The sequence below is a fragment of the Pezoporus wallicus genome, unplaced genomic scaffold (genome assembly GCF_028554395.1).
Source record: "Pezoporus wallicus isolate ANWC-B61680 ecotype Strahan unplaced genomic scaffold, APGP_CSIRO_Pwel_v1 contig_5352, whole genome shotgun sequence".
Taxonomy (NCBI): Eukaryota; Metazoa; Chordata; class Aves; order Psittaciformes; family Psittacidae; genus Pezoporus; species Pezoporus wallicus.
This window is the reverse complement of record NW_026639660.1, coordinates 2073511-2101310: the sequence shown is the minus strand read 5'-3', so window position 1 is coordinate 2101310 and position 27800 is coordinate 2073511. Positions and strand designations below refer to the sequence as shown.

General features: G+C 39.7%; 1 protein-coding gene across 1 annotated transcript; it reads right to left on the bottom strand.

Moving 5' to 3' along the window:
• Positions 1–1446: 1446 nt before the first annotated feature.
• On the bottom strand, positions 1447–17872 carry YIPF4 (Yip1 domain family member 4). Its single transcript, XM_057415336.1, has 6 exons — positions 17752–17872; positions 14098–14251; positions 10917–11088; positions 8550–8627; positions 6596–6709; positions 1447–4209 (listed from the first exon to the last, which is right to left on the bottom strand). Exons 1-6 carry the CDS (start codon positions 17834–17836, stop codon positions 4072–4074), a joined length of 741 nt encoding a protein of 246 aa, XP_057271319.1. The 5' UTR covers positions 17837–17872; the 3' UTR covers positions 1447–4071.
• Positions 17873–27800: the final 9928 nt, after the last annotated feature.

The window sequence follows — 27800 nt, the reverse complement described above, 5'->3', positions numbered from 1 at the left end:
GCATTTCCCACCCGCTCTCCCACCACCCAAAGCAGGGATGGAGTCATTGTACCCATGAAAGCATTTTGTTATGAAGCAGGATTCAGCAAGCTTCAAAAAATGATATAAATACCGTCTGTATTTCACTGAGGCTTTCTGCCCGCCCCCAAATACCAAACCTGCCTGTTGGCATTATTTTATCTAAGTGACCTGCTCTACTAAAATATTAGAGAAAGTTTTTATGGTCTTACATATATTGATGGTTTTTGATGTCTTAAAAACTTCTGATTAAGTTTTTTGATGGTCTTAAATATATTGACTTTTAAATATAATGTGGTTTCACACAGGCGAGTATTTTTATTAGAAGGACCCATGTTAGCACAGGCTGCTGTAGCGGGTAAATGAATAAAGAAATAGAGTGTCTAAGGGGAAAGCAGAAGAATCCACATGGGTATGCCACCAGCCTCATCAAAATTGTCCTGAGTGCAGAATAAGCAGCTTTCAGGCTTGCTTCACTGCTTCAGATGAGACATGAAAGACCAGTAAGGGTAGTGACAAAACTTAAAGCAGACCTCAAGCTCTACGTTGTCTCCAAAGCAATTGATTTTACATAGTTTTCAAGTAGGCATAATTTTTCTGACAAATGATGGAGTATGTCTGATGGATAGAGGAGGAAAGAAAGCAAGTTCACATGTACATGTTTTGTTGCTCTATCCAGAAGATGCGTCTCTTGAAGGTATGATACCCATGTCTCTTCCTTGAAATGAGGTGTTGCATCTTGGAACAGGAACTTTGTGTTAGATGGATGCACTCTTATGTTTCCAGTTTTGAGAGAAATTGATACCAAATTAGTATTTCACTGAATATAGAGACTTGGATATAGGTGGGCTACAAGGATTCTTAAACTAGAGTCATACTGTGTATAGAGGCTACAGTTCTCAAGATAAGAAAGGCATGCAACAAAAGAACCAGATGTCTTCTCTCAAGAAGAATGTAGGCTTCCTCCTGTTGGCAAGGCCTCAGAAATAGGTAAACAGCTGCAAAAGAAAACTCCAGAGCCTCTCAGGGTTGTAAATTAGACCAAACAAGAACATGTAATTAATTGGAAAGACTAAACACATTCCAATGTCCTTAGCTAACAGCTGTCCATAAAAGGATAAAATGAGCAAGGGTATTTCTTTCCCCCCAGCCAACCACCATGACCCACAGAGAATTCACAGCGCCTGCGCCACATCCTTATCTGCCCAATTACTGTATGCGTGAGTAACAAGAATTGGGTGGACATTTTGCAGAATTATAATGAATAAGTATATAATGAAAAAACATACACTGTAAACTGTCTCTTCTTGGTGTGCATGACAAGCAGAGTGAGCCCCCATGCACCGGGGGTGCCATAATAATGCTGGCTTTCTAACCTGTTATTCTGAGTCTTAGTTCCCAGATTTCAGTGACAATAGGAATACTGCATCTATTATCACAAATATTTATTTATCACCTCAAAGCTTGAGATTGATGACATTAATAGGAATATAGATGTCAATTCAGTAAATATAAATGAGCTTCATACATTCTGTAAACAAGTTTAATTCAAAATTTTTATAAAATACATCTTGTATTTACACACATACCTCATCTAAAAATATGAGTTTGTTGAATGCAAAGTTATTACAAACTATTAGAACCATTTGAGAGCTGTTTGTACATACTTCTTACACAGCATACACAAAAGGTGACCCTAGAGAGACTAAGATTAAAAGGTGCAAATCTGCAATTGTGTACAAAATCTGTACTATGTTAAGTGCATATCTACATTGCATATTACACATGTGCCAAGTCTGTGGAAAGGAACAGTTAAACTTGCAACTATAAATTTCATAGAACATCACTATAGAGGAAAATAAGATACTTGGAGATTAAATAGAACATTCTTGCATCCTTTGAATATTCATAGTCATTTCAGATGCACAGGACCTATTATGGACATTGAATAGAACAGCTATGCAAAGAGGAATTAAGCTTAAAGCTGACAGCCTAGTAACCTAAATGTGTCCTTGCCCATCATGTTTGTGGGGATGTTTAGTAAACCAGTATTCACAGACAGGGTCTGTGTTGATACTGGGTCTTCTGATACTAGTTGGATATTCCTGTTAAAAAAGAAATGTAAGTCATGGAAACAGAGACAAGACCAAATTATCATGCAAGATTCCAGAGCTAATACACCTTTTTTGTTGTCGTTTTTTAAGAATATGTTATGGATGCTCACAAAACACTTGCAGGTAAGAACTAAACTGGTGCTATAATTTATTTAGTATGGATCTGCAGTAATTCCACCAGGACTTCTGCAGAAATCAAAAATGAGGTGAAAAGACCACCTCTCTTCCAGTTTTTCCTCTTTAATGTATTACAAGCTAGAGTATTATGTTACAATTTGTGGCCAGCACCAACTTCTAATTAGTTCTGTTTGAAACCAACACAAGCATCAGCCAGAAAAGCAGACTGCATAAGCTAAAGGTCTGTGGTAGAGCTGGAATTTAAATATATATTCCACATCAGTAATGAGTAGTAAAAATAAGTTACTAAAATGGCAAGTTACACAGCCTAAAAGTCTGAAAAACTACAGTTCTGGTAAGGAAACATGTCCATTAGGGATCAGACAGCCTTTGCTATTACCTTGTCACGGCTGATTTTTATTTGAAGCACACAAAAAAAGGGATGGGTAATGATTTTTTTTTTCCTGTTACCAAAATCAAATACTAAGAAACTTAAAAACTATTTGGCAATGCTAAATACTGAAGATTGCAAATATCTAAGTTAGTACCATGCAAAGTGAACTTCAGTGGACTTCCCTTGTGAAGAAACATTACCATAAGGACCATTACATAAGCAATCAACACAGTACACAGGAAATATTTAACATGTCACCACGTTATTACATAATCCTTAGATAGTCAAAATTAGCAAGACTGTAACTGTTACCAAGGCTGTCATTCTGCCTTGTTTATTGGAGGGAGAATCTGCCCTTACAAATCTTTTTTATTTCTCTTTACAAGGGATCAATAGTACTGGGGAAAGAAAAAAAAAAACCAAACACACAGCCAAAAAAACCAAACCATGGATGCGTGTTAAATACCATGCTATTAAAAGCAAGACAGAGCAAGATGTTGTAAAACGTAGTTAGGGAAGCATTACTTTTATTTTGTCATCATAAAATAACATTATTTTAAGATCACACAAATTTGAAAGATAATCTTTTTTTTTTCTGCAACATGAAGCCATCTCTACAGTTGGGAAAGGTGTTCACCTATTTCTCTGTAAATTTACAGTTTTGAGTAAAATAATTTGATTCTCTAAAGATGCATTCCAATTCATTACGTCGCACGGTAAATATCTTGCTCCTTTGGTCAGAGATAGTAAATAAAGACTTCAAATACTTGTATCTTCAATTTTTAAAAAACCAATATACATCCTTAACCAAGGAGTACTTACGCTACACACAAGCCATAGATACAAAATACACAGTATATACACGGTTTGAAAACAAACTGGAATTTATAAAAACTCAAAACAGCCAAATCAAAGTAATTGAGGCACTAAATTAAAAGTAGTATCTTCATGTCTTGATTATACAGACTATTCCATGAACAATCAGAACCGTTTCATAAATATATATCATCTACAGAACTTGCTGTGCCGAAAAAGCCAGCTGTGTTTAAGCTGAAAAGAAAAATTGCACTTTGAGATTGTTACCGTTAACTTCTCTTTTTTTTTCCCTCAAGTATAGTAATCTGGTCCTAGTGCTTTTGGCACAGGTATCGAGTTATGGTTTTGCTACACTTTTTTATAAAACACAAGGTTCTTTTATTTTGCTCATTAAAATCTGAAGAGTCTTAAACAAACCTAGAACTTTGATACAAATCTATATAGCTACAATTGCTTCATTAAATAATATACACAAATATGCTCTTCGGTCTTAAAACATCTTGACAACTGGATACAAAACAGTCACTTGTATTATCTCCAGCCTCCTTAATCTTACGCATTATCAGTCTGCAAGTGAATAAAATACGGTTTCTGGCCACATCTTGTACTAGATCACACCCCGGTGTACAAGGACAGAAAATAAATGTATAATAAAAAGATCGGATAAATTAGAAGGGGTTTCTTGGTCTTGAATTCTTCTCCAACTAGTAATGATGCAGCACTGTATGCAGCCCAAAAGACTCCAAACAACTGAAAAAGAAGATGAACAGTTTTAGCTGACACCACAAAAATATCTTTCCAAATATCAAGATAACAATCAGTTCTTCTCTCAACATAGTTAAAAACAAAAAAGGAACACACACCCCCCCCCCCCCCCAAAAAAAAACAAACTGACTGGGGGAGGAGGTGAGGAGGGGAAGAACTCCAAATACACAAAGAAAACACTTGTGCATTTTCATGTAAGTTTAGAGAAATACTGCACAAGTAGGTATGTTATTTTCATTTGAGACATTTTTACTGAAGTGAGCAGCTTAGGATCTACAATAAGTTTTCCCTAATACAAGACATACCGATACCACAAAGCAAGCCATAAGATTATATACACCCAGTTTGAAACTTCACTGGATTAATAACTTTCCTTTCTACCTTGATTGTCCCCAGCTATTCACTCCTTAAGCTCTTTAAGAGTCACTATACTTGACTTCCTGCTACAATATATACCAGAGGGTTAAATCGCCATTGTTTATTTTAGGATTTGTCTGGCTTGCAAACTTTCATTTAATTGTTTTGCCTCCGCCTCAAGGTAACTGAACCTCACACTCCTGTTCTTTTCAAGTGCAGTGAGAACCCTGTCAAAACACAAGTTGTATGAAAGCATATTTATGTTTCATATATGAAAACAACATAGAGTTGTATGAAAAAATATACTGCTTATGAATTTAAGAAAGAACCAGTTTAAAAGGCTGGTAGAAAGTAACATTAACTATGAATATCCAGTATGTTATATGAACTTAGCGAAAAAATAAATAAATCTTGAGGTCAGTGAATTTGACTCAAAGCTCAAACTCACAAGGTTATAGAAAAAGTAATCAGACATCATCCTCTAGCAACACCTCAAATATTAATAAAAAAGAAAAAAATACTTAAAATTGAGTGGCATGAAAAAACACTGCAGTCTTCTGCAAAACACAGGACCAAAGAGGGCATGCATAACAGGACCCCAGCAAAGAACTTCTTTCACAGTTCTGTCAGAGAAGTTGAAGCCCCTTGAGGGATTATGTGGCCTGTTCAACTGCTATCATATAAAAAAACCCCCCAAATTGCATGTGATCACATACTTCCATTTCTGCTGCCTAACCCAGGCCTGCAGAGCAAAATAAGAAGACTAATCAATACCATGACTGAATTCCTAAAGATATATTAGGAAAATTGCAGCAATTAAAATAATCGAGGCACATGACTCAAATAGTTTACTTTGTGGATTGCGACTGGAAGACAGCTGACTGGCACTTCGCTATTTCACTGTAACCTCCCCAACTTTAGGACTGCAAAGCATCTCCCCAAGCACTGAGCTCTCCTGCCATAACAAGTAGTGCTTGTCACAGAACAAGTAGTTTTGGCCATATGGGGCTTGTCCTCCATTTTCACGCTAACGATCTAATGATGCAAAAAGATTTGCCCTGCAGTTAAAAACCTGCTAGTAGGAATCAAGTAAGAGAGGTTTAATTAAAATATATTTCTGCCAGTTAACTGGCAGATTAATGATTTGCTTTCTGACTCTGTCACTTAATAGTAATTGCAAGTTATCAAGTCACAAACACAGCAACTGTTATTTATCATACACTTCAGTTGTACTTCAATTATCCTGTTTACCACCAGCTAAAAGAACAGAAATCATTCGCATCAGTAGAACAAGAACTCAAAAAGCATACAGCTTAGCTAGTAACAATTTTCTCAACCTTTCCAAAAGTTCAGCAATAACTTCAAAGGCTACCTAAAAGGGTTTTAAGCAGCACTGGAAGTGTTCAGGAACATAAAGCAGTGCCAGGATCTGTCAAGGAACATTGCTAGTTTTACAAAAGATGCCAAAAAGCAGGTGGCATCAGGCAAGTTATTCTTGCTTTGTACCTTACATTCCACACAGAATCAGAACAATACCAACTTTCTCTGCAAAGGTTATCAAGAGCTTTGTACTGCTACCACTATGGGAAGGTCTCAGAACAATGACTAACGTCAGACTCATGCTGCAGTACCTAAAAATAAAGTGGATGATGGGGGGAGGGACAGAACAGCTTATTTTCAGACTCTTCATTCTGAGGTTTAATTATGCATCCTCTTCTCAAAATGATAATCCTATTTATTTTTAATGCAACTAGTAGAGCACAGCAAAATCCTTAAACAGCAGCTAGCTGGTAACAACAGGTGTTGTTATAGCAACAGCATTGTATATGCCCAAGTATTCACACATTTAAAGCAGAATTTGCTTAGCAGTCATGTCCAGCACACTAGCCAAGAGGATCACAGAGTTCACTCATGCTGTAGTTCTGAATGTTCTGAATAGGTTAAGACTTGAAGTGTTAGGAAAGTGCATTAAAAATAGCCATAGACAATTCTCTATAAATGATACTGAACTTACTTTTATTAGGGTAGAAACAACTTCAAATGATCCAACCACCAAAAGTACAGGTGCTATGACAATGAGGGGAAGTAGGGAGTATCCTATCACACCAAGAACTTGGCCATAAGCAACCTGAAATTTTCAAGCACATAAAATAAACTTTGTAGCACTCAATCTTTGTCACCAGGCCCAATCCGATTTTCGTATAACAGTATGAATAGCAATAATAATGTGTTATGTATTCACGAAATTTTAGTGAAAGGAAGCTTGCTAGTATGAAACTGGTTTTGTATGTGACCCTCTAGAATTCTGTAATCAATCATTCAGATATCTTAGATATATGTTGTTTTGGTGGAGGTGGTTTTTTTTTTAAAGCCAAAAACCACTGTAATTGACAATTTTGTTACTTCCAAAGGAAGTATTTACACCAGTTAAACTACATCATTCCACCCACCCCCTCACATTTTCGTGTTCTGCCTTAAGTGGTTCTCAACTGCCACTCTCCATGGACTGGACATATGATACCCAGGGGCACACCCGTAGAACAGACCTCTCAGCTTAGTCCTGCCTGTCACAAGCAGGAAAGACTTTTTTTCATTAATATACTCATATCCATTATATATAAATACATAAAGTACATGAAGGCTTCTGGCATCAGTGGAAGACCTAGAACTTGATCCCTTTAAGGCACAGAAATCTTCTGATTGCCAGTTTAAAATTATTATGACTATCTTAAACAGATTTCTTCAAAGTATTTTCATAACTGGTTTTAGCTTCATGGGGATTATAATGTCTGGTTTTACCCTACTATGGTTTGAAAACTTCCTGAGCCCAGCTAGGCTTCTTGGATTTAACACAAAAAAATAGTGGCGAGACAAGAGACCATCTTGGAAGTGATCTCTTGTGGCTGTTGATCCTTCCCAGTACAGACCTATACTTTCCCCCCAGCTTATACATTCTGATAATTTCATTTTGAGCCACAAACCACAATGATTTCAGGGCATCTGGATTATGCTGTTATGCAGAAAACCAAGCAATTGCATTTATAAAAGCTTTTTCTCTCAAAACAGTACTCACACAAGAAGACTCTAGTAATTACGATTAAAAGGAAAATTTACAGATGAAAGCAAATGTAAATAATGTAGGAAGTTTGCAACACTAGCTCCTCCTGAATGCAATATGCATGGTGAAAGTATCAAAATCAAGTACCGCTGAATATTTAGTACTTCACAACACAGTTCAAGGCATTTTAAGCTGCAGAGCCATTTTAAGAAGTTTCTAACCTCCTGACTGTTAAACCATAGGAGTCTGAGGGCCTTGCTGCAAGTCACTTCTTGTTGTTTACAACCAAATCACTTAGTGACTCAATTCGTAAACAGTTCAAGCAGCTATTCCAACCCTGCTGGTGCAAGCAGCTGGAGGGAGGGATGTAGTCCAGAACTTCAGTTGGCTTTGCAGTTGAACATGTGCTTTCATTCTTTAATGGGTTTGAACTGCGTCAGGCCAAGGATGAAAACAAACACTGGTAGGTGCTCTCCCCACAAGGACGTTATACAACTGCTGCTAGCTCCATTTAAAGTAAAATAAAAACTAAAAAGTTTAAACAAAGAGAAGTGCAAAAGCAGTGCAAAGGAGGAGAAAGGGTGCCATTCAGCTAAGTACTGAAAAATCGAAAGCACTTGTCCCTCAAGAATGGGCTTCAGTCCTAGCTCAGACACCTGTTCATATTTCTGGGATTCACAGTACAAATTTCCAGATTGTTTGTCACACCCAACAAGCCATAATCCACTGCACAGGAAGATTAGCTGACCCTCTGTATTTTCAATCTAGACGTTGTGCTTACCAACTGCATCCATTCTTAGCTGGCTACAAGGTCCAAAACCAAGCACCAAGAAAACCCAATTACTACTGAAAAACATAGCCAAGACTTTACATTACCTCCCTCTATGTCCTTTTGCATACAGGTACTTACTTCTCCTCCAAGAACCCTGGCCAGTAAAAAAATTGTCAAGGATCCAAATATCCAAATAGTTATAATCCAAGAAACCACCTTAGGAGATAAAAACCAATTAATTCATATTAATAATTTTCATTGTGAGAAAAGAAACTCATTTCTATTAATCACTTTTACTGCAGACAAGGATTTTATTATGCCAAACCGAATTCTGAATAGTTTTACTTACTATTACAACAGAACTTGTGAATAAAATTCAGAGGTTGTATTTACAGAATCACATTAATGGTTTGGTGAACATGGAATGTACATGAGATGTGTTTTGTAAGTACTGTAATACTGTAGCAGATTTAGGAAGAGTTTAGTTAAAACTAAAGCTAAGACCACCCTAGCTAAACGTCTTCACATTGCACCTATTACAAAATGTGGGCTCAGGCAGTTTTAAATCAGCCCAACCAATACAAGGCATTTGACTTCTGCTTTTTTTCATCCATGAAGACACCACTTTATTCTTTACTCAAACTGAGAATGCCCAGAAGTCATCAGACATCTGGCTCTCAGCAGAACTTGATGATTACAACTTAACACAGCCCCAGACTCCTGGGACAAAGTCTGTAATTATTTTTTCTTGCTTCTTTCATCACTCTGGTCTTAAACTGAAGAAAAATAAAAAATAAAATTAAAATTGGTCTCTAGCTTAACAGAGCCTTCAAAGTAACTCAGCTATTCTTGGAGAAGAGCCACTGGGAGGACTAGAAGTGAAGCTGTCCGTTCTGAAATACCTTTTTAGAAGGAAATGACAATATCAGTCCAGTCTCTATTTCCAAATGTACAATGGACTTATAAATGACTTCATATTTAAGTCAGTATTCAATTCAATTTATTGTTTAGTTAAAAGTTCCGGATACACTGAAGAATCAAACAGGGAAAAAACAAAAAACAAAAACAAAAAACAAAAACCAACCAACCAAAAAAAAAACAACCAAACCAACCTACAAGAAAAAACCCACAAGTAAAAATCACAGCACCACTTAAACACAATCAAAACCAAAAAACACAGCTGCATACTATTTGTGAAAACAGAACATGGCCTCCTTTTACTTTCCGCTTTCCTTCACAGTCTAAGAGGACCAGATTAGTCTTAGAGCAGGAATGCTCCACTCTCCCCAGCTTACAGACCACCATCCAGCTCATCTAGCCTAGCTACTGTCAGCCATGCTGTTGCTAGCTATTAGCTTTCCCTCCTCACACTCATACAGCACTCTTACACCAATACAGTAAATCCACTGTTCCTAAGAAACATTAAACCTACTGTTCATGTACAGTAGGTACACAAACTGCAAAAGGTAGTTTATCTGTCATGGGATCAAGGAATGGTCCTTGCTTTGCCCAGGAGACAGCTAAGTGTTCCACCCAGAAGACTGAATAATACAGTGGTTTAGCCTACTCTCTTTGAGCCTTGCAGAAACAAGATACCGAGAATGACATCTTAGTCAGCATTTGCTACACCATATGGAAGCCAGAGGTTGCAAAGGGAAGGATTTTATCTCACCATTCACAAAAATCCTTGCATAAGCACATTCTACTGCTTTACATTTGGTTTAAATATAATGTATATTTAAACCAACTGTAACTACAGATATATAGTCATCAAGATTTCTGAAGCAGGATCACCTAGGCTCATAATTAAATTCCAACTAGATATGATACCACTTCTCTCTTTCAATCTGAATATGAAGAAAAAACCTAACAGTGTTTATGGAGGCCAATGAAATCTGCACAATGATGCTGAATAGCTATTCACCCTGGATTTCAAAAGGAATTACGGAAAAAGTCTATTGACCAGAGGAAAGTTATCTGATTGTAATTGAGCAGAGAGGACAAAATAGCAAATGGCACTAATGAAGATTAAATATACCAGATAACAGCAGTGACAGAATATGAATTAAACTAGTAGCTTTATTTGTCAGGAAATTAAAATTCATTACATCCAAACACATGTTCTTCAGTAATATTTTTTAGTAATAAAAAGCATGTTAACAAAAGGTCACAATTAAAATGGAAAGATTCACTAATATGACTATAAACCCATTTGCATCAATCTGTTCCCTCTAGAAACCGCATCTTTCCTTTGTTCTACTGTATAAAAACAAGCCTGACATTTCATCACAATTAACTTACCCGTGGGCCATTTAATACATTTCTGACTGCTGTCTTTCTACATATTAACTTGAGAATCAGCATTTGAAATGCCCTGCGTTAGTACGTGGAAAGAAAAAAAAGACAAAAAAAAAGACTTCTTCCTACATAAGTACGCAAATTGCTTGGCAGTCATATCCCTAAATTTAGTTTAGATTTACTTTTGGGTAGAAGGCTTATACCTACCTTAAACTGTCCATATAATGAAATCATTGAGAAGAAGAGGACTACTGCCAGAGGACCCCAGAAGTCTGGATTGTCTCTCACTACCTGCCTGTTAAACCCAAGAGATGGCATAGGCATCAACACACATCGAATTTTGTAGTAAATATCCTTCAGATCAATGTCGAGTTCTTCCCTGAAATTGTAAAGTAGAGAGTGTTACTATATAGCACAGCAATGAAACAGGGCAGAAAAAAAAGTAATCACAGGGGCAAATGGCAGGTTTATGGAGCAAGTCTCCTGTCACCACTAAGGCTTTCTGAAGCCATGGCTAGCAACAGAACAGTTTGCCCACAACAAACCTTCACCCCACATTCAGGAACTGGCAGGAATTGGTGTGACACAGATACATTTAATTGCTCAGTACTCAGTTACATGATTGAGAATAGAAAACACACACAACATACCCTAACAGTCTAGAATAAGGCAGCAGATCTATTTTCTGACATGTAGGAACATGTGACACATTCATACCATTGTAACTACTGAGAAGTCAGACATGCATACACAAAAGTATGATGTTTGTGTTCTTCAATGCTGAGCAGTTTGCCACAAGTACACTTGTTATGGAAACATTTTCTTTCAAGTTCTACAAGAAAGAACACCTTTACATTCACTAATCCTAAACCATTCAAAGCACAAGGTAAAAACAATTCTTTTAAACGAAATGGGGTTTAACTTCCTTCAAAAACAGTAGCTTTCAGCTGACCAGTTTATGCCAGTTGTTTAATTACTGGCTTGTTTCCAATATGGGTAAAAATAAATGAAAGCAAATTAAGCTATCAGTAAATTCTATCAACAGATCTTGCTCTTTTCTGCCTTCTTCACTACATGCTGCAAACTGTCTGTAAGCAGCCACAAATTGACCAGAAGGCTCTTAACTGGTACATCTTGCCCCCACTGTCCTAGCAGAACAGGAAGGAATAAGACTTGTAAAGTAATGGGCAATTCCACTTCGTTAAGCTTATGCATGGAACCTAAAGACAGAACTGTACGCTAGGGTTTTCCTTACGCAGTTACAACCAAGGAGCAATGAAGAGTTGCAAGAGGCTTCTGACAGACATGCCTCTGCTCTATACTCAAGAGCACAGTAGAGAAAAAGGCAGAATCATATCCTAAGTCAGCTCATGAAAGTTTTATACATGGGTTTGATTTATAGCTTTCTCCTCAGAAAGGCTGTAGCGAGGAATAAACACAAAGACATGATTCACCATAATTTCTCTTAAAAAAAAAAGTAATTAAATACTGCTCATTGAGTCTCTCAAGGCAATTTCAGGATTGCTATTACTGAAACTATTTCAGAATTCATATTATTAACCTGTGACTAAATAACAAAAATTGTTAATACATTCCTGAATCTAAGGAGTAGACTAGAAGCATCTATTTGCCCCCATTTATCTAAACAGGATGCAGCACCCCTGTATTTTACTCTGAAGACTGTGCAGATATTTCCTGTCTGCAAATAATTCTTTGTCATTGCCCATGGCAAATTCTGACAACTTCTCATGTGAATAGACTGTCTTTGCATGAAGCTGACAGCTACCTCACCCAAGAAGTGGTGAATGCTGTAAGAGGAAACAAGTCTCTGGGGGAAGACTGCCCAATAAGAAAGAAAAAAAACATAATCTTCCTCTATTGAACAAAATACATGCATGGTATCACCAGATGGATTAACTTCCCTTAACTGGCTGCTAGTCTTTAAGTCATAGCAGGATTCAGATTACAAGGCTTCATTACAGCACGTGTTATGAGAATAATCAGAACTGCATAAAAACTGCTACGTAACAGTCAGATTGAGGTCTTCTCTGTTGGGATGAATATATTCACCCTGTGTCATAAACTGATCATGTCCCTGGCATGTACTCCTCACTTCCAGCAATCAGCAGGTTAGAACACCCTGAGGATGGAAGAGACCAGCGGAGGTTATCTAGTCCAACCTCATGCTCAAGCAGGGTCACCCAGAGCACATTACTCAGGATTGTGTCCAGATGGCTCTTGAGTATCTCCAGGGAAGGAGGCTCCACAGCCTCTCTGGGCTGCTCAGTCACCCTCACGGTAAATAAGTTCTTCTTCATGTTCAGGGTGGAACTTCCCGTCTTCTGCTTTATGCCCACTGCCTCTCGTCTGGCCCCAGCCTCCCGACACCCTAACTGTCCTCAAATCACAAACTTGGTTTTTGTGGTATAAAAAGTTATGCAAAAGAAAAAAACGCATATGTTGAAACCTCAGTGCTCTATTCTGTTTCATAATTAAAAGTTAGAGCTTTACAGAAGAGACATTCACACAAGCAGCTACTTCTGCACAGTTTAAAGGATTTCTCAAGTAGCAGTGTCATTACTAAGCTCTCCATACATCTGTTCTCTCCAACGCTCTCATTTGAGTTCTCCAGAGTACCCTCCTGCTCACTCCATTTTTTTTAAACACCATTATCTTTAATTCACGCAGGAAAACAGAGACTCTGAGAACGAAGTTGCTTAGATGCAGAACAAGGACTGAGACTCTGGCTGCCTAGCCCACAGCGTAGTAACCTTAAGATACAAAGGTTCTGCAAGCCAACCACATTTCTGTGCATGGAACAAGGGATGCAGTGATTTTCGGTTTTAAGTTGTCCTTCAACACTTCCACCCTTTTAATCTAGTTTTATATTATAAGACAGCATCAAAGATAATAAAGTTTGTGCTATCTTCCTTCTAACATCCCTTCTGTAATAAGTACAATTCACAATGATTTTACTTCAGAGTAACTGACAATGTATTTACTTAACATGAATTCTTCCACCAGACTGTCTTAGCCTCTGATTCTTTGACAGTAATAAATTCACAACAACACAAGAGAATAAATTCTCGTTTTTTGAATCATTACAAGATCAACAGATAATAGCAGAAAAATCCATAGAAGCTTTATAGAGATGAGTAAAACCAGATTTTACTTCTTCCTTCCTCCCCAGCAGTGATTAACAAGCCTCTCTTTTACACTAAAAATATAGCTTATAATGAGAAACGATGTTTTCATTCCTGCACACCAAGTAATTTGTCAAAAAGAATTCTCGTGACAGCAGAAGGCTGTGGGACAATTTGAGAGGCCACAAGTTGGTTGTTTATCCTACACAGCTAATAAAGAGATATAAAAAATAATTATGACATACAGGAGTGGCTTGTTATCTTCTGGGTCATCATCTTCCACTTCCAGAAGCCAGCCATACCCCCTCTGTCTTAGGAATGTAGTTGCAGAAGATTCTTTGATGAATTCTCCTCCAAGATTTAGCTTAACATCTGGAGTTGTTATGGAGCCACTAAGATCTGAGAGCAAAAAGGGAGAGAAAGATACACCATTTTATGTCTTGTCAAAAGCCATTTAGTTTCAAAAGTACTGGGAGACAAACAACAGACATACAAAGTTAAATGTGCTGATCATCATCACCATGAAATATTCCACATTATAGAATAAAATTCTATTCTAACAGATACATAATTCAAAAAGGTCCTTCTGGTTTTAAGACAATTGTAACAATGTTGATCTAGGACTCAAATTACCATGTTTTAGTTTCCAGATGGAACTCTTGTCTTGATGACACAGTGTTATGGTATGACAGGCTGTGATTTGTGTTTTATCATTAAGTATTTAAAGGCATAAAAGGAGTTAACTAATGCAAGTCTCATCACACTGAGTTGGGGATTATTTAACTTGGTTTTTTGCTAATCATATTACAACTCTTTTGGAGCCTTTTTCTGCACAGTGGCATTCTTTGAGCTGAAACCATTCTCTGCTTTTACATTCAATTTTTCATAAAAGGAAAACATGTGTACATTTTCATTTTTAGCCTGCCCTATAATACAGCTGAAAATGTCAGAAAAAGAACACTATTAGAGATCCCGAGGCTCCAGCTAATAAGACGAGATATGAATTCTCTTCAATATACTGTGATCTTGCTCTGCAACAGTACCAAACAAAACAAAAAGGGCAATTTATGCATGTTCTGGCTGTGTTGAAGTCACCAATAAATATTGATTTTATTAACTCACTATATTTTATTAACTATATAGAGATGAAAAATACAAAATAATAACTGAAAATATACTAAGCAACTGGAAAAGAGATAAAATACAGAAGAGGAGGATAATTATTCCTTTAGGAAATAATGGATTGCCATTCGCTAAAAAGTAAAAATCCTAACACAAACATGTAATTTTTTTGTACAAATGTTATTACAAGTATATTGAAAGACGAAGAACTCTCTTCTCATCCAACACCTTTTTACTTCACCAAAGAAAATCTTATTTTGTCTTTGTATTGTTGCGTCTGTTCTTCACACAAAGAAGCTCCTAGGCACCAATTCCCCCAAACAGCCACTTACAGCAAGTATTTCTGAAACACACACTCACAGAGGCAAGTCAGGCCGTATTTGTAAATTACGCCTGCAACACCTTATATCAAAATACAATCTGGTTTTATAGAAGAAAAATGTGTAGAAAGACAGAACCTCACAGTCTTCAGCCAGCATGTCACAAGTGTTCACTGATTACTCAGTATCACAAACAGCAGATTTCTCCTTCCCAATCAACTTGCTAAGCCACTCAAGCTTAAATTTAAGCTTCTCCATAAATGCTTTTCAACCATTTCATAATCATGAGAGTTAATAAGCCACCACTTTGATTCCAAGCACACCATCTGTGTGGGATCTTTGTAAACACCACTGTAACTTAGAGGAGGAATTTTTCTTTGCTCCTGTCAGTATCAGCACACATGCTCTGTTCTCACCAGACCCAAGCGAAGCTGCCTTATGATGTGATGTTTACATAGGGAGGAAAAAAGACAAATGTATTCTTGATGCCTGGGCCTCAAGGTAGAGAAAGCCTCAGGAGTTTTGTATTGTCATGGAACCCTTTTGCCATATTTGTTTATGCTACAACATATCACCTGTCTACAAGGTGAGGCTGTTGCTACTCTGTGCACAAATGTGACTGCCAAAACAAACCAATGTAACAGCCCAGCTAGCCACTTATTTCTCCTTTCTCAGTGATCACTGACAATCCATCCTGAGGCAGGAAAACCTCTACACAAGTCTTATTTAACAGGACTCCTTTTAGCAGCTGATGACCAGTGAATGCCTACAGCCACGCTTTTTAATCATGAAACCTATTAACATGATTTTAAGTCTATTTTGCAAGAAATCTCAGGTGGGACATATGGCTGCAGAAATCAAGGGGAAAAAAAAGTCTACCACCTCCTCTTTATAGCACACACTGCTCTGCATGAGATGGTTAACAACAGACCAACCAAGAGCTAAAGAATGTGCCAAGAATCGATGGTTCTGCTGCTCACTTGCAGGAGTTAGGGTGTTTCACTGCTACTGTCTCAAGCAGAACAACACAAAAGCAAAACTGGGGTACCTCGCATGCCTCATTTTTCAACCAGGCATTGTGGAAAACCAGCTTTCAAGACATGCTTTGCCCTCGGTTTTGAAAAAGCAGTATAAGAGACAAAAAAACCCACATCAGACAATCTGTTCTTCATACCGTATCTGCCCACTTAATCAAGAACACCTCTCCAGCATTCTTTCCCTACAAACAGCTCCTACCATACAGAAATAAAGACAGGAAAATAAAACAGTTTATACTTATATATATATACACACACACACGCATACATATATATTTATATCTCAAGATTTGGTAAACATTTGGTAAATTAGAGTGCAACATGTAGAATTTTAATTTAGAAATACCAAGCTGTTGAACTTCTCTTATGTTTTTCTTTGTTGGGGTAGGTCTATGCAGCACTTTGCAGAACAAGCAGGAGATCACACCTTCCTTGTGTTCATAAAGAACACAAAGCTGAGTCCAACTCAACATATCCTACAGGAAAGGTGGTTGTATTGGATTGGGTTCAGCATTGCTCAATAAATACTTCCAGGGGAACTCAGAGAGTTTTCATTCAGATGGATCCTTTTTCAGGCCAAGGCAAAGAAGAAAAACAAACAAAACAAAACCCCACAGCTGAGATTGTACCTGTTGATTAGCATCCCTTGTCAGAGGGACTTGGAAGTTCACCAAAGGGGTGTTCTATGGCAGTTTTTCCACTTCAGTAATTCTTTTCCAGGGTGGGGCACATGAGTCAGGACATACATGATTCCCTACACCATCCACAATTTCAACAGTTACTAAATACACACATAAAGTAGAATGCTTGCTGTTTAAACGGGTAGAGCCTTAAAGGATCATCCCCCATCAAATTAAGTTAGCACAATATTGAATCTTAGATGTTCATTTTCAGTCTTGAGGCAGATCTTCATAGCATGCTGGAACACCACAGCTATTTGTGCAGCAGTGAGGCAGCAGGCCACACTTCATCCCTAAACTATGGGCAAGGCTTCTTCCCCCTACACCCCCATTCCTGTGCTGACACGAGACTCGGCGTGCAGCCTTTGGCACGGCATTACAGCGAACGTGTACAATACAGTACTATCTTCAACAGACAAAAACCGGCGCCTCCAGCAACGTGGGGAAGAGGAGCGGCCTGTGACAGCGCTTGTCACGGCTGTGTCAGGTCGCCGGGCACAATTTAGATTATGGCTCTCGGAGAACCTGAGGAACCGAGAGCCGCGGCCCGAGGGCAGTGGCCACCGCCGCCACCTCAGCCACCCCGCTCCACCTCCAGCCGCGCCACCAAGCCCGGCAGCGGCGGAGGGGCCAAGGCAGGCATCTCTTGCCCAAGTGGCACGGGAGCTGCCGCTCCCCCGAGCCTGGCCGAGCCCTTCCATCGGGAAAACGAGCGACCGCAGCCGCAGCCCCGCGCTCACCTTCGGCGTCTGCTGAGGAGACAAAGGTGAAATCCCCGTTGCTGGGCGCATAGAGCGGCGGCTGTTGGGGGCCCGGGGGCTGCATCTCCCCGCCCTCCGGGGGGCTGCGGAGCCGGTGGGGAACAGCAAGAGGCGAGCGGCACAGGGGCCTAGCGCCTGGCGGATGGCTCCTGCGGCTGCGGCCGGCACCCAGCAGCACAGCGCAGCCGCCTCACTGGCTGCTTGCCGGCCTGTTACCCCGTTTACCCCTTCCCGGCGCTGCTGGGTTTGACCCTGAGCACCACTTGCTAGTGCCTTGCGCGCCTGGCTTTCCGAGGCCCGGGGGTGACAAGCGGGTGTTGGGTCGGTAGGGGACATGAACGCCCCGCCGCAAGGCAGAGCGGGAAATGCCCTACTTTCATGCGCCTGCCGATGCTTCTCATGGAAAGCTGCCTCACCGGACCCAGCGGGCAATGAGAAACAGCCCCTTGCACTGAGGTCTTTGGAGGTCTCGCACCGGGGCAGGTGGCGTTCTGCTCAGCTGCTCGGTGCGAGAGCTGCTGTCACCGAGATGGGCAGCATTAAAGGAGTGCGGCTGGGTGGTTTAGTCTAGTCTGGCCTCCCAGAACCGATCTCAAGGCTGAGAGCAGAAACTGGGCACCTGCAGCACCATGGGAAGACAGCTTCACCCCCTCACTGCCACCTGCAGCAGTTTTCCTCGGTTTCTGGTAGAAGTGGTTCATCCAGGTGCCCAGTGCTTTCTGCCTGTTGCCATGTTTGATTAAAAGCCTGCAATAGTGAGGTACTTCTGCTTTCTGTATGCTGCTTGACCCATGTAATTGCTTTCTGCGTGCTGCTAGAAAGAGTATTTTGAACTTTTGAGTATCACAAGATTTGCTGTGAATTTTCTTTGTTGAATAAGAGCATCCCAAGTATTTTCCTTCCATGATGGATATGAGAAAATGCATCATTCCTCTTCACTTCAAAAGGATTTGCCTTCATCCTTACTATCCAGTGATATTTTAAATGACTTGACCTCCCAGCATCATCATGGTCATCTGCAAAGCTTTTGCTAATTATTTTCTGTATACAGCCCTAAATCTATTCTGTTCCTTGACACCTTTTTTTGTTTGTTGGTGGTTTTTGGTGTTTGTTGTTGGTGTTTGTTTGGTTTTGGTTTGGTTTGTTTTTCTCCTTCTCAGTATCTATATGCAATTTTCATGCCTGGTTCCCTGTATTCATGCCTGGTTCCCTGTGTTATCCTTGGTAGTCCCCTGCAGTTCTGAGGTTTCTGGACTGTTATCAAGTGCATTGTCCAAATACCTCTTAAACACTGGTAGACTTGGGCCATCAACCACGTCTCTAGGGAGCCTGTTCCAGTGTTTGATCACCCTCTCTGTAAGAAATGCTTCCTAATGCACAGTCTGATTATCTGCAGAGCATCAGCAAGCAGTCTGTTCCCGATCTGGTCAATGATAATGCTGTGAAGCATGTCTTTGACTGACCTGCAGTACTAAAAATGCGTAAAATAATGCTACTGAGATGCCATTGCTTGTCCATGTTACAAGAAGACAGGCAGGATGTCTTTAGCTGTGGCCTATGCTTTGGAGAACCAGGAACCAGGACCTCACATTTTATGTGTTCAATGACTACTAGATTGAACAGAAAAGCTCCCAGGTCACCCTGCTTAGGCTTAGCCTTTAGCTCCTTCCCTCTGCTCCAGGCTGAACGTTTGTTCTGAGAGGACACTTACTTTTCCTGACATCTCAGGGAAACGGGCTTAAATTTAGTGTTCATGTTCTATAGATTTAATTCTACTTCACACATAGAACTCATTAAATGCCATGGAGTATAAATATAGCTGTATATTAAGCTGAAAAAGTTACAGGATGAGAAATTGCATTAGAGCAGTGGTTTGATTTGGAAAATAAAGGAAATAACTGTGAGTTCCATCTCAAATGTGAACAAGGAAAAGCCAATCTGATTTTTATGTTGAGAGCATAACTAGAAAGTTCCTACTTTGCCATATTCAAAGATCACAGAAGTTTGCATTTATATTAAATATTCCTTGGGTTCAGGTTCTCTGTGGATTTTTACAATGATTATCAGTTTTAGCAGCAGAAAAAGCAGTGTGCCTCTTGATAAATGTGAGGAGTGGCTTTCAGGGCACTGTAAAAGGGTGGGAGGAGACGAAAGAGATGAAGTCTCACACTGGATCAGCTTTGAGGAGAAAACTTTGTACGATAATTAGTGGTAGAATATTATGCAATAAAATGAGTCACAAATGCATGTTTTATTTGTGTGCCAAACAGAAGCAGTGACCAGAGGGACTGCATGATAGGCTGGGTGACTAGTTAATTCTCTCCTCATTTCATGGCTTCATGCACTTGACCCAGTGCTATTTGGGTCATATACATCATACACACATTTCTAAGTACAGCCAAAGTACATGTAGGTTGACATGGATCAGAAGACAATTTCGTAACCGTGCTGAACATGTGGACCAAAGAAGAGATCTTGTTTACTATTTGGAAATGTTTTCTGGATTTTCTTGTAGTCTGTGATTTGGACTGCGATCTCTGTGAACACGAACAAGTAAGTCATTCTATTTATTTGTTTTCAATAGACTGTTTGTAAGGACATTACCACTCACTATCTTCTTTTTAAACATGGTTTTGGTAATAGAAGAAAACTTATTTTTATTATTTCTTCTCCTAGGGGCTTTTTGAGCAGCTGAGATCCAAATGGATTTCACATAGAAGAGATGCTGAAGCAGACAGAGAAAAGACATTCTGCCCATGCTTACCTAAAATGAGAATAGGTTTTCAAGAGTTGCTCCTCCTCTTCTGTGATGCCCTGTCATACAAGAGCCATGAAGGATCGAGAAACACAACAGATCCAGGCACTGGGATTTTTCAGCATTTGCTGAAATACTAAGGCTGCCCTCCCTCTCCTTTCCCTTCCTCCTCAGGCTCTCCAAGTGAGCAACACGTTGTCCCCTGCCTGGACTATGCCAGCGGAGGGCACTCTAGCCCTGCTTTTGCCACGTCAGGTTTTGCCCAGGGGTTCAGTTCAGGGTGGGATTCTGAAAAGTGGTGTTGAAAACCAGTTGAGTAACTTGTTTCACCCAGATGCTGCTACTAGATTTCTCAGCATTTTATGAATTTTCCCTTTCTGTGCATTTTAGAAATCACCTTCATAGATTAAGGCCCAGACTACATCTAAAAATGTGAGCACTTGTAAAATGCTCCAGTTGGTCTGCTGAAGTATAGGTTTTCTTGTAGATCTTTGCCCGTAACCACCCTTCCATGTAGTTTAACTGTTTGCAAGTGCTGACTTCACTCCTACCACCAGTGGGACAATTTGCTTGCACTGTGAGTTACTGTATAGTAGTCAGGGAAAGGAAAAAGATGTATTTAAAAGGCTGTAGAAAGCTGTGCTGCTTACAAAATGCAACCTGTATGCAAATTTTAGTTTATTTTAGGAAGACTCCTGTTTAATTTTAGTTTTAGAAATACAAGAATATTTCAGTATGTGAATTTACTGGAACATTTTCTAATATTTATGTTGTGAAAAGGAAGTCAGAATTGTTGATGTTAAGAGTCCTCTTCCGATTTCTTGGGGGAAGTCTGGAGCCAACTGCTGTGACAGAAGTAGGCAGACCTGCTGAGGAGTTTTATTCCTCATGTCTCAGAATAGTATCAGATTATGTTGATAGTACAAATAGTCCACTTTGAAATGGCTTTTACATTTGCATCCAGGGTTGTTAGACACTTTCTTTGGGTCTGCCTTGCTGTATCTAGTGATAGCAAGATAGATAGTGATCTAGTGAGGAAAGCTCTGAGCCCTGGCTCTTGCAACAGCAAGGTTTAGCCTAGATATCACAGAGCCCTGCAGTGAACATCTCACGAATTAAAATTGCTATCTTTCAATGAAACCATTAAAGCGTGAATGAAGTAAATGCATTGTAGATGCACTGATTTTAACTGGTAGTAGAAATACTTACTAACTTGACTAGTAACTCTGGACTGAAGGCTAAGTTTCTGACAACTTGTCTATTGTAAAATTTCAAATAGTTCTCAACTGCAATTTGCTTTACATCAAGAAACAGTTCCATATGTTTCTGGTAACAGGAAGGTTATTGCACAACATTCTCTTTAAGCAAAGAGGATAGTAAGCAATTGTACAAGGAGGGAACTTGCAGACAATGCATCTACAGATAATATGGAGCCTGGTTTTGGCAAGCAGTACTACACTTTACTGCTTACTGAGTCTTTTTAGTTTAAGATCACACTGATGTGGGTAAACTGCTTTCTTTCTTACCACTGCCTTCTCAGAGATGTTTTAACTTCGTTTTGCTAGAAATATTTTCTCTTAGGAAACCCTACATGCCTTTGGCAGTGCAACTATTTATTTCAAATATTAAAAAAAAAAAAAAAGAAGAAGAGAAAAGCCTGTGTGCCGTTTGCTTGGAAAAATCTCTTAGAAAAATTGCAATATTTCAGATGATACTTTTTACAGGAGCAAGTTCAAATTAGTCTTTCAGCACTGGAAGTCCTGAATAATTGAAATAGTGGGTAGCAATGGAAAAATCAGGCACTAGAAATGTGGAGCATTATGTTGCATAGAGAACTGGAGTGTGTCCATGTTCCATTGTGAGATCAGAAATAATTGCCATTAACTCTGGTCCTTAGAGGAATCCTTTGCTTTTGGTAAATAGTGCAAAAGTCTTTGTTAGGACTGTTGATGGGGAAAAACAGCAAGCAGCCCAAGTGTAATGTTTTAACAACTTTCAAATATGGGTAACTAGCCTTTGGAAGATGTTTCTAAAGAGGAGTCAGTCATAGCCCGTGGATAGTCTCAATCCTACTAGAAGAAGGGCATAATAAGACCAGACCCCAGTTGTTCCATGGTGGAGTCAGTGAATAAGCCTACATTTGGTATCCTGTTTTCCTTGGTAAACCAGCACAATTTAGTACTTCTACAAAATCCTTTAAGGGTGAAAAATTAGCCAGCGGTATCCTCCCCTCCATCCTATAAAGCAAAGGAGCATATGTAAAGCTGATTTTTCACATTCTCTCTGTTACTTTCCCAAGTTTTCCTCCACAATATCTCGGATCATATTCTTTTATATTTTGTACATGCTTGCAGTAGGCATAGTAGCACTGCCTGCAAACATGAACAATTTGAGGTTTGTTTTTACAGTCTACCCTCTTCCTTCCTAAAGGTCTAATGATTAACAAGCTGAGTTATAATGCTATTGCCACATATTCACCACTTAGGGATAAAAAGATGCTGACGAGATACTTAAAATGTCAAAACACAGATATAGAGAGAGCAGGAAACTGCACCCCACAGATGACCATTGTTTGTTGTCACAATAATATATAGTGTATGTTTTCAATGATTTATGAAGATTCTTTTAATCTGCCTTCCCAGCCCTCTGGACCTGAATTAGTCTCTTGATAGCTCTGATTAACTTGGCCCCCTTCAGTCATAGAATGCTGTTTTGGCTTGTAGATAAGCAGCTTCTGGTTCGTTGTATTTGGACTGTTTCCCACAAGTGGTATAAATGTGTCCTTAATGCTTCTTACAAGTTTGTTAATAAGATTAGAAGGATGATTGTAATATTTGTTGATGACTATCCAGTATACTGCTAATCCATTATGTTGATGAGGAAAGGGAAGTACATGGCATGGATTTGAACATAAATCTCAAACAGTAGCACTTGTTAACTTTCAGCAGCTTATGTATTTTATTCTGCTCATTGCTAATTAAAATTCTTACACAGAAAGCTTGCTTCACCCCAGGCTTGACCTGCCTCATATGATGCACTGAGGTGGCAGTTTCCTTGAATTAAGGTAGTTTGGGCATGTGACAAGCGTTCTCTGATCCACCTTACTGTGAGTCTGTAATAACTAGCTAGCACGCAAGAAGGGCATTAACGCCCTTACTGTTTTAGTTCTCTTATGTGAACAGATAATGGCTTCCAATGGAAGGGAAATAAGACTGGGACTGTTTCTACCCATAGAGATGCCTTCACATACTTCACAAAGTCCTTTAGATTTGCTTTCCTTTTCTTCTTTAACTTTACTCCTTTCTACTTCTTTTTTCTTTCTGTGAATCTTCCCTGATAATCTCTTTTTCTACAAAGAGATTCTTTAAAAAAGGAATGCTAAATTTTGACTGGCATAAAGGAATGATCAGGCTGTTTTTGTGGGAGCTGCAACTGCTCAAATTCTTTCAAGACTGGAACCTCAAAAATTAGCTTGAGATTCGGACCAAATGATATCACCTACCAAAAGGCAGAAAATAACAATAAGAATAATTTTGTCAGTGTTAAAACTAAAACAAATATTCTCCAAATTACAAAAATATAATAGGAAAAACAGCAAAGGCTTGCTCTTCATAAAGCCCATGAATATCCCAGTTTACACAGAGAAATCCCTCTGATCTGGAGACACTTGCAGAAACCTAGCTACTTCTAGGCTGCCTTCGTGGCACACATGTGTTTCAGGAGCTCTACTTGCTATCCCCTCTACTCAGAATTGCCCCAGACCACTTCCAATTGAAGGTTCAAATGTGCAAATGTGGAACACACCTAGCTGAGGGCTCCTACTAACAATGGTATCTTACTGGAAAATTCTGGTGGGAGCTTGTGTGCTCAGGGCAAGAGGGCATGTCAGGTCATAGATGAGCCTAAAAAAAGGCCTAACCAACCCCTGCTCTGAACTATATATTAGGAAATTAGAGTGAACTTGTGTGACTCTCACAGGTAGGAAGCAAATCTTTTCCAGTACTACATGAAGAGAAGTCAGGGAGACCTGTGAGAGTTTTCCACACGTTCTGGACAAAACCAAGTATTTGACACTGTCCCACACGACATCCTTGTCTCTAAGCTGGAGAGACATCATTTTGATGGCTGGAGTACTCAATGAATGAAGAACTGGCTGGACGGCCAAACGCAAAGAGTTGTGGTCAATGGCTCAATGTCCGGCTGGAGACCAGTAACGAGTGGTGTCCCTCAGGGATCGGTGTTGGGACCGGTCTTGTTCAACATCTTTGTCACTGACATGGACAGTGGGATTGAGTGCGCCCTCAGCAAGTTTGCCGATGACACCAAGCTGTGTGGTTCGGTTGATGCCCTGGAGGGAAGGAATGCCATCCAGAGGGACCTTGACACACTTGTGAGGTGGGCTGATGCCAACCTCATGAAGTTTAACCATGACAAGTGCAAGGTCCTACACCTGGGTCGGACCAATCCCAGGCACAGCTACAGGTTGGGCAGAGAAGAGATTCAGAGCAGCCCTGTGGAGAAGGACTTGGGGGTGTTGGTTGATGAGAAAATGAACATGAGCAGTCAGTGTGTGCTTGCAGCCCAGAAAGCCAACCGTATCCTGGGCTGCATCAAAAGGAGCGTGACCAGCAGGTTGAAGGAGGTGATCCTGCCCCTCTACTCTGCTTTCGTGAGACCTCACCTGGAGTATTGTGTGCAGTTCTGGTGTTCTCAACATAAAACGGACATGGAACTGTTGGAACAAGTGCAGAGGAGGGCCACGAGGATGATCAGCGGACTGGAGCACCTCCCGTATGAAGAGAGGCTGAGAAAGTTGGGGCTGTTCAGCCTGGAGAAGAGAAGGCTGCGTGGAGACCTCATAGCAGCCTTCCAGTATCTGAAGGGGGCCTACAAGGGTGCTGGTGAGGGACTTTTCAGTAGGGACTGTAGTGACAGGACAAGGGGTAACGGGTTAAAACTTAAACAGGGGAAGTTTAAATTGGCTATAAGGAAGAAGTTCTTTACTGTGAGGGTGATGAGGCACTGGAATGGGTTGCCCAAGGAGGTTGTGAATGCTCCATCCCTGGCAGTGTTCAAGGCCAGTTTGGACAGAGCCTTGGGTGACATGGTTTAGTGTGAGGTGTCCCTGCCCATGGCAGGGGGGTTGGAACTAGATGATCTTGAGGTTCTTTCCAGCCCTAAGTAATCTATGATTCTGCGATTAAATCCACAGCATGGAAGATGAGTCAGTATAACTGGCTAACCCTGACCCAAAGCAGTCAGAGTTACACTGTTGTAGCATATTAGTCAACTCAAGCATGTGTCTTCCACAGCCTTGAGGGATTTTCACAGATTTGTAATACCATGAATCATCTGAGGCAACACTCATGGGTAGTTATGCACTGTTGTGCTCCACTGATGTCACTGGGAGTTTCTGTGGTATTCCCAGCAGAGCCTGGGCTTCACCGCTTCTTCACCTCCTGAACATGGTGAACCTTCTTCACCTTCACTCTTGAACATGCATAATCTTGTCTTTTGCAGTATACTCTTGCTGGTCTGTATATGCCATATTGATATATGCCTATAGTCTGTGCCTGGCACAGAATTGCCCTTAAACTGCTGTGCTCCTGCTGACCATAAGGACATAAGAATAAATGTTGTGAATCTTCAGAAAAAGATTCACCAAAAGTTTCAAATTGAAGGGAATTGAATTACTGAGCTGATGCTCTATATAAGCAATCAATGACTCTACTCCTGCTAGATTGGAAAACAGGAATCACTCCTCAAGATGTGCTTCATTGCAAGCAGAAACTTTTTAATCATGTCAAAATGATGCAAGAGCAATTTGTTTTTTTAATTAAACCTGGCACTGGGATTCTATTTAAAGCCTGATCTGGCTTCTGCAAAAAACCCACAATAAAATTTCAATCTACACTTCAGAGGTAGAGGGGAACCAGTTTTGTTCCTGCAATTATGAAGAGGTCTTCACAGATTGCCAACTGTAAGAGCAGATTTGCTAGCCAAAACACTAAAATAAAGATGGAGTAACAAATTGAATGTAAGCTGTCTTATCTCCTGCCCTAAAGAGAAAATAGATTTTTTTTTCCCTATACACTTGATTAGAAGAAGTTTTTTGACAAATGAAAACAGCTATTTTTAGCATTTTTATTATTCTTTGACCAGAAAGTGCTGTGTATTTCTATTTTAGTTTAGGAGAGTGAATAAAATATATGAAATAGAAAAACATACTCAATCACGGGTTTTTTTTCAATAAACAATATGTGCTGGAACTTTTCTGACCCTGGAGTGCATATGAGCTTGTTATTAATCTGTTCCAGGGCTTCAAATAAATTATGGGTCAGTCTATTATTTTTAATATCAACCACTGGGTGTCACTGTGTGTCTACAAATATAGCTCAAATAGGCTTAATATAGTAAGGAAAAAAATGCGTATCAGTTGCCTATCATGCAAACCATTATTGTGTCTTTTTATGGAACTGTCAGGTTGCTTATTCTCCTGTGTATAAAAAACTCTTAAAACCCCAAAGTTATGAACAGCAAATTATCAGAAAGTGAGCAGCCAACTAGGAGGTTGCCTTAGGAAAATGATAGTCCTTCATTTGCTTTTTATGCCATCTGCAGCTGTAATTGCTGGCATCAGCACGGCTGTAATTCATTTTATATTCTTTGTTTGCAATGCATTGGCTACAAAAATATGGCTAGCATACATCTTGTCAAGCCTCTGCAAGTATTGCATTATTAAAGCCTCATACCTTATTGCAGTTAGAGGACATTCTCCTTTAAAAGATCCATAGCAGCTATAAATATCAACTTCAGCATGGAAATCAGCCTGTAAACACCATGTGCTCTGGAAGGAAGTTCTTTTTTCAGTGACTATTTAAAAAGATTGATTATGGCACACAACAACTCAAAAGTCTGGTTTCCAACCCTTTGTTTCATGAACAGCTTTCACTATGATGAGGAAGCAAAGGCCAGGATGACTTTTAGGCTCTGGACAGACCATTGCACATATTACTCCCTACAAATACTTCTCTGTTTAGGTTTCACAAGGCAGAGCATAGGTGTCAGTGAGGGTTACTGTGCTACTCACAGGGATGGACAAACTAGCCTCACCAGCACCAGCACAGCCTGGAGCTGATCTATACTGAGCTCCTGCCAGCAAGTTTTGAGGGGTTGTTGCAGGACTGACTGTGGGTACAGGAGGCACAGAAGGAGGTGCTGCTGTCAGAGGAAGAAAGAACCTGGACCCTGCTCACCATGATACTTTAAAGTC